This window comes from Hydractinia symbiolongicarpus, chromosome 4 (genome assembly GCF_029227915.1).
Source record: "Hydractinia symbiolongicarpus strain clone_291-10 chromosome 4, HSymV2.1, whole genome shotgun sequence".
NCBI classification, from domain to species: Eukaryota; Metazoa; Cnidaria; class Hydrozoa; order Anthoathecata; family Hydractiniidae; genus Hydractinia; species Hydractinia symbiolongicarpus.
In genome coordinates, this window is record NC_079878.1 from 15,451,754 (window position 1) to 15,462,504 (window position 10,751).

General features: G+C 35.0%; 2 protein-coding genes across 2 annotated transcripts; one reads left to right on the plus strand and one right to left on the minus strand.

Annotated features, from left to right (window-relative positions):
• Positions 1-562: 562 nt before the first annotated feature.
• Positions 563-2,727, minus strand: LOC130641558 (uncharacterized). The gene is made up of 2 exons (XM_057448404.1): positions 2,592-2,727; positions 563-2,463 (listed from the first exon to the last, which is right to left on the minus strand). Exons 1-2 carry the CDS (start codon positions 2,701-2,703, stop codon positions 863-865), a joined length of 1,713 nt encoding a protein of 570 aa, XP_057304387.1. The 5' UTR covers positions 2,704-2,727; the 3' UTR covers positions 563-862.
• Positions 856-3,798, plus strand: LOC130641559 (uncharacterized). The gene is made up of 2 exons (XM_057448405.1): positions 856-2,732; positions 3,035-3,798. Exon 2 carries the CDS (start codon positions 3,059-3,061, stop codon positions 3,707-3,709), a length of 651 nt encoding a protein of 216 aa, XP_057304388.1. The 5' UTR covers positions 856-2,732; positions 3,035-3,058; the 3' UTR covers positions 3,710-3,798.
• Positions 3,799-10,751: the final 6,953 nt, after the last annotated feature.

A 10,751-nucleotide genomic window follows, 5' to 3' on the forward strand; every position in this document is an offset into this window, starting at 1 on the left:
GAAAATTAACTCTGGTGACTTAAGTAAAAGATTGCTTTTAGCATGGAAGAAAGCAAGAAACTTTGAGAGCAAAGAGGTACCAAAAAATCTAACTGCAAACATCATAAGAAAATCCACAAGCACCGGATTAAAATAAAAGCAAATTTACCGCTGAAGTCGCCAACCTAATGGCGCATAGTAATATGAGAAAGTCAGCCAGTGTTGGGACGAATGTGGTTACAGATCTATTCTACGGAAGTGATTACCATGACAAAAACCGACCGATAGCTACTACACCTGATAAAACAGCAACCCCGCAAACAGTATGCACCCCTACTTCGCAAAGCAAACGGAAGTTATGGTCTGAAAAAGAAGTGAGTGAAATAGAAACCGCTTTTAAAATTGAGGAAATTAGTTATGGTTTTGTTAAGTAGAAATGTGAGACAATTAGTTCAATAGATGCTTCACCGAGACAAGTATATGTCAAACTCAGAGTGATGAACAAAGTGAAAAGGTCTCCGTCTCAGCGTCGTTGCTTGTTTTCAGAAAGTGACTTAGATGTGTTGGTACCTTAAGGGAACTTATTTTGGCGGGAACTAATTTTGGCGGACGAAGGAAATCTAAAAAAAATTTAATTTTGGCGGGAACTAATTTTGGCGGATCAACGAAATTTTTAATTTTGGCGGGAACTTATTTTGGCGGGTGGCGGTTTTTTTTAATTTTGGCGGGAACTTATTTTGGCGGGTCAGCGGATTTTTTAATTTTGGCGGGAACTAATTTTGGCGAGTGAAGGATTTTTTCAAATTTCAACGAAAATTTTCTTTGGTAAAGATGTAGAAATAAGCATTACAAAGCAAAGAATTTTAAAACAAATACTAAAAATCTACTCTTCTTCATCGTCTATGATAATGTCAAATGCATTCCGACTAAAGTCTATGTCATCCTCGTCACGCGTGTACTCCTCTTCTTTGTCATCGTCATTTTCGACTCGCACGTTGATGAAGCTATCCTTTAATAAATCTGGCGCATTGATTATGTCGGTTATGGGCTGAGTAATTACACTATTGCTTTCTGGCAGCGGTGATAGATCTTGAAAAGGGTCAAGGGATTCAAGTGAAGTGGATCCCATGCGAACTGCGTCGTAAATTCCAGATGCTTTCCACCCATTCAAAACGACTTCACGGCCATCTGCCGAAGTGATATGGTTATAAAACTGGAGGAGCCAACTTGCATGAAGAGGCTTGATGGTGGTCAGCTTTAATTGAATATTTATATCTTCGATCTTTTTGTTAAGGGATAGCTCTTTCTCGATCTGTTTTGAATACCATTCAGTGAACAAATTTCTCATGAATTGCTTGCAATGATTATTCACAGTAAGATCCAAGGGCTGGAATATATGTGTCATGTTACTTGGAACCAAAACCAGGAAGATGTTGTTCTTCTTCAGCAATTCGGTAACTTCCTCAGTAATTTGTCCTCGAAAGACATCGAATATTAGAAGAGCAGCTTGCTTTGGGTTATTTAACTTCTTCCTCTGGTCTTCAACGTGCTTTAGAACGATCTCTTTGATGACTTTGATGGATTCTTGTGTATTGCTGTAGTGTTTGGGATTAACGCTTAGTGAGAACGATTCGGGGAATTCAAACTTTGGGAGGCTTTGATTTGTTTTCCCCCCATATATCAGTTGCATTGGCAGAAAAGAACCATCAAGCGTAATAATAAAGGTACCAGTAAGGCATCTTTTGTCGGAAGATCCAACGATAGGGACGGACGATGAACCCTTTTTCGCCATGGTGTGATTCATTCTTGGAACAAACTTAAGAGGTGTCTGGTCCAGATTCATAACAAGTTGGTGAGGGATGCTGTGTTGTTCGATGGTCGAAACAATATCGTGAAGAAATAGTAATTCGCACTCCTTTTTGGCTCCTTCAGTGATTTCAACTTTGGAGGTCGTTTTCATTCTTTTCTTGAAACCCATTCTCTTGAAGAGGCTTTTTGCCCAACTGTTATCAATTTTAATATGCCCCAACTCAAATTGAGGGTTTCGTGATATTAGAGCTTTCGCTGCAGCGGTTGCAACTGTTCTTGAAACAACACCTCCTCGATTTCTCAGTGCAATTAAAAATCTTTGTACCATCTCATCTAGACTGCCAAGGAACAGAGGTCTACCGCGTTTCAAAGGAACAAATTTGGTTACCACGCTACGTTTTTCTCGGGTTGAATCTTTCAGCTCTTTTTTGTAAAGATTGCCAAATCTTCGAGCTGTACTCTCACTTAACGGCCTGTCTTTGGTTTGAAACTTTGTGATTGCAGCCGCACCACCATGAATCGCAACATATTTTCCGATATCAAATCTTTCTTTTTCTGACCAACGGTTGTATGATTTTTTGCCACTGGATTTAACATTTTCAGTCGCGTCTGTAACAGCTTCGTAGTCTAACGAACCAAGGGATGATTCTTGCTGGAAGTCAGTTGGTTGTGGGCCTAAAATGAATAAAACGAACCACTATGTAATTGCGAATTTTGACCAAAAATTAAAAATTTTCAAACAAAGAAAGAAACTTCTTCGCAGGTAGGTATAACAAAAAAAAACATCAAAGAGAAATACTTACTTTGTTCCCTAGAACTGTTTGAAGGTGTTTCGTCTGAAGTTTTTTCCTTTTCAGCGGCCCTTTGTTGAGCTTCTTTCTCTTGTAATTTAGCTAACTTCCTGATGTAAGACATTTTGAAAGCCGGGAGATAAAAAAGGAAACGTAAGTTATCTGTATCCTGTATATTTACTCGAACATAAACATTCCATTCACTTGGCCTATATTTACACTAAAAATCGAACAAAAACATTCTTTTTTTCTTGGCTAAGGCCCGTTTAGACTACCCAATCGAACAAAAACATTCTTTTTTTCTTCGCTAAGGCCCGTTTAGACTAACCAATCGAACAAAAACATTCTATTTAATTGGGAAAGTTCGGTCTACACTGACAAATAGAACAAAAACGTTCTATTTTCATGCTAGGCAATTAAAAAATCGATCGATTGACATTTTTGTTTTTCATCAGAGCTAGAAAAGAAAAGACGTCCATATGGCTTACAACAAGACGTTCGAGTTTACAGCTGCTGTCAGAGGATTCCATTATTATAAAACTTATTGGAAACCTGAGGAAAATCAATCACTGGACTGCTTTCATGAGAACAACAATGTTTTCGATAGATTTGCAATCAAAGTTTGTGAATTCGGAAATGACAAACCAGTTGGCCATTTACCCAAAGAAATCTCAAGGGTTACAAAATTTCTTCTGGACAGAGGAGCGTCTATGAAATCCACGTTGACAAGTGTACACTATCGAAGATCACCTCTCGTTCAAGGAGGCTTGGAGATCCCCTGTAAAATAACTGTTACTTTACCAGGGACAGTAAACAATCTTTTGGTTCTTGCAAGATACCAACAACTTGTAGAAGCCTTGTATACAGAGCCGAAAGAGGAATTGATTCTTGGTTCGTTCTTACATATTGCAGTTATTTTAGATGTCGTGGTTCCAACCGAAGAGAGACCAAAGCGTAAAAAAAATACAGCCAAAAGCCAAAGCAAAGAGACGAAAAAGCAAAAAGATATTCGAAACTTTTTTGGAAACACCTCAGCTGCACCAGCCCCAAAAAGGCAAAAAGTTAACAACAAACCTAAAAAGTCGTCACCATCGTCAAGCAAGGACTTAGAAATCATAAATATTGATTAAAAATTATCTTGTATTAGAGGTTTATTATGACATAATATTTCTAGCGCAAAGGTATATTTCTAAAAGATATAAAAAATTGAAAAAAAGTTGATTTTTGTCGATTTTTTAAGGGGAACTTATTTTGGCGGATCAACGAAATTTTTAATTTTGGCGGGAACTTATTTTGGCGGGTGGCGGTTTTTTTTAATTTTGGCGGGAACTAATTTTGGCGGGTGAGTAAAATATTTAATTTTGGCGGGAACTAATTTTGGCGGATTTTGCCCCAATCCGCCAAATCCGCCAAAATTAGTTCCCGCCAAAATAAGTTCCCTTAATATCTCGAGGAAAGAAATTAATCAAGGGCGGAAAGCTTACTGAAGATAGAGTGGACGAATGTTTTGACGGTACAGGACTTCTAGAAAAGTATTCTTTCAGCCAAATCCGAACTAGATTGTCCTACGAAAGAACAAGAAAGAATAAAAAATCTAAAAGAAAGGTAAGTTGATCGACGATTGTCTTTTTTATTAGTCTATAGTGTATTACAGTGGCGAATTTGATTGGATACTTCCATACCCATTGTCATGAAATTGGGATTTGTTTTGATCCTTACAACAGATGGCGGTTACTTTTTACCTGTCTAAGTTGTGCTCATATAAAATATAATGTTGGATCACATTTTTCAGCACCAAGAGATGTGCCAAGCCTACTACTTTGCGTTCAGCTTCATAATGGCCGACAGATATTGAGAAAAAAGAACTGAGTTACGAATATCTTCTTGTTATTTATTAACCATGACTTTTAAGTTAACTTTTGTTTAGAGAATACTAATGACAGTAAGTCAAATATCGGTTACATGTAGATAATTCTTATTGATTTAAATTATCTTTTCATGTCTATTGTACTTTGTAAAACACTTTCTTGCAAAATTTTTTGCCAGAAATGTCCTTAAGGAACTTTCGACTATTATTATCCGTACGCTTAGAATTTTTTTAAATTATCGTCAAAATTTGATTGTGACTTCTTTAATGCTACGGCACTAATTCCATTGAGGTATCATCGAAAAGAGCGCTGCATTCACCACTCGCGCTTTTTGCGATGCTTGCATTACCGAACAATCTTTAACATAACCCGCAAAGGTACAAAATTAGAAGAAAAATGGCTGTGCTAACTTCATCCGAATTTCTCAACCTTTTGAGTTTTTCTTGTAAAGATATAATCGCAGATCCTAATGCCCGTGTGGACCGTAACTCTTCGAGTAAACACCTGGGGTTTTTAATAAATTTTCGATTTATATAGGGGTCGTATTAGAAGGGGGCGTTTATAAAAGAAGGCGCTCAAAAAATGTTTGTATTTTTTTCTTTTCTTTTGCCGATGGAATACATATATTTTCACATAATTACATCATTATCAATATCGTCATCGCCAATTATATTAAGATCGTTCAACGTCGATCATATCTTCTTCCCATACTTCATATAGTATAGGTATTTATTTTATTGGTGAAACTTCCGTTTCGAAAAAAAGCACTCTGAAGGGGGGAGTTTATTAGAAGATTATTGAAAGAGGAGGCGCTTAATCAAGTGTGGGGCGCCTAAAAGAAGAAAGCGATTAATCAAAGCATAACTAATTCTCTATGAAAGTAATACCCTGTCGCCGGCAGGTTTCTCAGGAATAAAACGAATATCGCCGGGTGTCTGCGAAAGCCGCCGGCATCTTCTTTTTTACTTAATGCTTTTCAAAATATACCGCCTGAACTTCGGATTAAATCATGGGTAATAATTAAAAATCAGTTTTCATATGGTAAATCGGTAGTACGGTAGTAACTTTAGAAGTTGCTCAACCTCGTCCCGAAAGCAACTTGTATATTTTCTGACATCGGGACGGCGATACGAACTTTTTCCCATCCTGATATAAATAAAGAAAAAACAGGCGTTTGGAACGCGATTGGAAGGGGCTAACTTTTTTACCATCAACCTCGTCCCGAGGGCTCTTTTTCAATTATTAGTAATGGGATGGTCCTGGGGACATAGCTGTGGTGCCACTTTAGTATACCAATAACAAAGTGGCAATAATTTCACCTGTACGCCTCTAATTTTTAACCTTAACTACTCGCTATATTGGTTGGCACCAATACCTTTTATTTGATATAGTATCAATACAAATCCGTGGTGGAGTCAACAGTTATTACGAAATTGTCAATTATTATGAAGTTGTCAACCATTATGAGGCCGGTTGCCGTTGGGCGAGTCGCTCATAAGTTGACAAATAATTGATAACAATTTGGAAAATTATTATCAATTATTATCAATTATTATCAATTATTACCAAAAAGGAAAACACACCAAAAACCAAATAACGCAGCTTCAAATAAAAGAGATTTTTATTCGAATAATCAGTATTTATCCTAATCTTGTCCAAATACTGACAAAAAAACATTTCTAATAAGTATATGAAATCCTACGGTATCAAAGAAAAATGATGCAAATCTATCCGATTATTCATATTATAATAATAATAATAATAATAATAATAATAATAATAATAATAATAATAATAATAATAATAATAATAATAATAATAATAATAATAATAATAATAATAATAATAATAATAATAATAATAATAATAATAATAATAATAATAATAATAATAATAATAATAATAATAATAATAAACTGTTCTTAAAACATGTAACTGGAAACAAGTTAGCTGGTACTACAAGAGACGTGTTGCATGTTTAATATATAACATTTACAACGAACTGTCACCATCTCCCTTAGCATCTCTAGTTGAAAAACGATCCACCACTTGCTGTACTCGAAAAAATATGCTCATCAAACAGCCACAATTTAAAACTATTCGATATAAAACATCATTTCGTTATAGAGCCTTGGTATTATGGAACAATCTAGCAGATGATATAAAACGGAAATCGTATGAAACCTTCAAACTAGACCTAACAGAAGACGTTTCAATTTTGAATCAAATTCAGTTTCAAACCTTTATTTCTGGTAAAGCACTAGATGAATTGATGGCAATGATAACTGTAGCATTAGTGGTGACAATGATGGTTGTGATGTAACATGGTTTGGAGGAAATTCTAGACAATTCATTCTCTATATTATCTTTGTTCTTCACCTTCTAACATTAACTAAAATTTTTCCCTTATCTTTACGTATAACAACCCTATAAAAAACAACGTATTGTATATACCTAAAAGGTTACTACATTATATATACAAAGTATCTGGAAAAAAATATCAAAATGCCTTATCAGAGAAAATTAATTAGGACAAATTGTATTGCATTTTTGAATACAAATTGTTTCACCATATTTCATCCAACCTTAAGAGCACAAGCTTTTGCAAGTTTCAAGTACTTCGAAACCTAATTATTTTGTAAATTCTAAAGCAATCACGCAAAAGGTTATTCCTGCGAGTAAATTTAAATCATTTTATTTGCATTAAAAGTTTTTATATAATAACAAAAATTGTTACAGTAAAAAAATTTGTTTGAAAATAAAACAAGAAATCGCAGTCGTTTTAAAATCACACATACCGAAAAAACATTTCAGTCTAGGCGTTCCTGCAGAGAATATGTCGATCTGTATTATACCAGATGTTATAAATATTAAAAAAATTTCAGTTGTATCACTTGCATATTCGTAAATTGTGTATTTGTAATTTTGCATAAAACTCAAATCAAATTGTTCAAAAACTTATCAGAACATGATGTGTCAAAAAAAACTATCCAAGAATAAACCCAGCCTTTAACGTGTTAAGATTAAGATTTTTTAAATGCCCTATGTAGGAGGTCGTCAAACTTTCTGCATGCTTTAAAATTTTATCAAACATTCTGATCACTCCGGACAAAAGATTCTTTTCAAAAATGTTTTTTCCTCTGCGCGTGAGAACTTATTTCAAAAGAATATGCAGAAAGAAAGCAAAACCAAATATAAGTTTTGCTTTATGAGAGCTCATGTGAAAAAATAAATTTAAAAACATAAACTTTATATTTTTCCAGGTTTATATGTTAATACAACATTGTCCAGAAAAAACATTGTCCAGAAAAAACACAATGAATTATACGACACACAAATTCTTAGCTACGATTCTTTAATACATGGCAGAATACACATAATGAAAATTACTTTGTTTGTTTGTTTGTTTGTTTGTTTGTTTGTTTGTTCGTTTGTTTGTTTCGCTTCGCTGAAAAGAAGAAGGAAAAAAATTTCCCTGCATAAAGTCTCTAAATTCTGGCTAGCTATGAAAAACTCCACAAACAGAAAGAAATATTACGTATTGTAACATAAAAACACTTTAAAACATAGCGTCTTTCAAGTCATCCTAAAATTATTGGTTTTAAAATAATGTTTATTTCACTTTGTTTTAGCTTGAAAATTTTCAGCAAACAACAGCTTCTTTCTTCATCTTAACTAAGCGCCATGCTTCAATAAAAACAGCTAAAGAAAAAGCTCTTCTTCAATAACTTTATACCAAGAAAGCACAACAACATGAGCTTTCTGTTTACGCGAGAAAATAGTAAAGAATTTTTTTATCTAGTGAAATGAGCAATAACAATAACTCGAATCCAGTGTGATGAAACTTTCCTGAAGACCGTCGCCGCAGTCGCCGCGACGAAAGGGTCAATCTCGTCCCCAGGCCTATTTTTCTCTTTCTGACAATCTCGAACGGCGAGAAGAAATGACCCTGGGCCACACTGGTCAGTTCTGAGATCTGATTGGTTTCTCAAGTTTCCGTTAATTATGAAGATAAATTAATTTATGCGCAAAAAATTGAATAATAACTTATATAACTTCCATCAGAATGCGTGTGTGGAAGCAAATTTAATGTTACACATGCGCTATCATGCAAGAAAGGTGGCTACGTCTCTTTACGACACAATGAGATACGAGATATTACAGGTAAATTACTGGAGGAAGTATGTAAAGTTGTGAGAAAGGAACCATTGCTGTTACGTTTAAGCGGTGAAAGAATCCATCAAAACGGTATTTTATCACAGGAAGCACGATTAGACGTCAGCGCAGTCGGTTTTTGGACCCCTGGTCAACGAGTATTTTCAGATGTACGGGTCTTTGACCTCAACGCTCTGAGATACAAGGGTCTTTCTCTTGACAAATGCTTCAAGAAAACCGAAGAAGAGAAGAAGAGAGGATACAACGAAAGAGTTATGCAAGTAGAAAATGGAACATTAACTCCCCTTGTTTTTGCAACAAACGGTGGTATGGGAAGAGAGTGTAAACGATTTTATCAGAGACTGTCTGAAATGATTTCAGAAAAAAGAAACATCAGATTCGCAGAAGCCACGAAGTTTATTAGAACTAAAATTTCCTTTAGTCTGCTGCGATCAACACTACTTTGCCTGAGAGGTTGCAGATCCTTCGCTCGGGACCACCAGCTGACAGATATGGAACTCGGAAATGTTGTATCACTCATTCGATCCTGAATAATCAAGTGTGTTAATTATAAGTGAAACCATGTTGACCTGTAAATTGTTAATAACTTTTTATTTTATTTTGGTGTTGTTGTAAGTTTATTTATTTATTTGTGGCAAATATATGTAAAATACAAATAAAAAAAAAAAAAAAAAAAAAAATTGAATAATAACAGAAAAACAATAATGGCAGCTAAGTTTATGTGCGAAAGGGACGCTGGAATGTTTATGTTCTGCTGGACTGAATTTATTTTTGTGAAAAATAAAATATTTGGCATTGTTAGTATAGCTTAACGTGCAAACAAAATTAAATAGCTTTTAGTTGTACTTTTAGAGACTGTTAAAGTAAACTTCTGTTTTTTTTTGCAGTGCAGTTGAGGAGGTAGCTACTAGACTAGAAATCTAGCTATGCTAGCTTTTGTGCACAGGATGTAGTAAAAAACACAATGAAAGTTTCTTTGAAGACATGTTTAGCAGCCATCTAGCTAGCTGAAATACAACACAAGGCATATACAGGTATACACGACTAATCCTATTTCTCCTGAACAGAACTTCTTTTACACTCTAACTAATATTCTTTCGAGGCAGAACACATAAGCAAAAAAAATCATATGCTGTTGATTTGGTTGAAAAAGATTAAAAAACTGGATTAAGAAGTTCATACCATTTAATTAACTAAATAGTTATACGCTTAGGCCACCGTCGAAATATGTTTGGTTAGCGTCATTTCTAATTACAAAAGTGAGTCGATCGGTCGAGTAGTAGTAGGGAGTGAATATAACCAGTTTTTTATTCCTTCTACACCTTTACCCCTAAAAAACCCCGCTTTCACCATTTCCACCACCACCTCATCCCACAAACAAGTAAAAACGAAATCATATGACGTCATCAACGCATACGTGAAATCATAATAATATAGAATATAAATGCCAATAACCAACACAAAATAATATTAATGATATAAACAACATATGACGTCATACACTAAATTATACAAATTATGAGAAAGGGAAATTCCCAAAATATTCAATCCTTGACCAAACAAAATTTTCTGGTTGAAAAGAAAATCTGTATACAATAAAGGAATGAGTTGGTTTAAAAATGCAATCAGTAAAATATATAATACAGTATCAGCACCAGTAGCGGCAACTCGCGAAGCTCTCGCTAACCAAATAAGGAGTGTGAAGGATGCCGTTAGTTAATATTATAACAGGGTCAGGGATAAATTTTCAGGAACACCACTCCACGATGAGGTTCAACTGGTCACCATCGAAGATGAATACCAAGAAATTGAGGACCTCAAACACATGTTCGGGAAAGAATCTAAGCATGCCACCAATACTGATGTAATTGAGGATATCCATAATATTTTTGATGATGACACGGAAATGATAGAAGACGGAAACCGCATTAAAACATGGAGGTTTAATAATAACCTTTACCAGCAATTGACAGATACCATTATGCGAAAAATCACACCACACGTAGACATGCGTGTGAAGGTAATATACAGCTTCGGCTGCGATATTTACCGAGGCGGTGGAGATGTTGCGAATTATCACAAAACCTAGAGCTCCGGGTCAATATCAAACATGGCCGAAATCCAGGCT

Excerpts from the sequence above, each read along its gene's own strand:
- LOC130641558 (XM_057448404.1), bottom strand. The coding sequence starts at position 2,703 with ATGTCTTACATCAGGAAGTTAGCTAAATTACAAGAGAAAGAAGCTCAA. Across the intron at positions 2,464-2,591 it reads AAACAGTTCTAGGGAACAAA|GCCCACAACCAACTGACTTC; the intron begins GTAAGTATTTCT and ends TATTCATTTTAG.
- LOC130641559 (XM_057448405.1), top strand. The coding sequence starts at position 3,059 with ATGGCTTACAACAAGACGTTCGAGTTTACAGCTGCTGTCAGAGGATTC.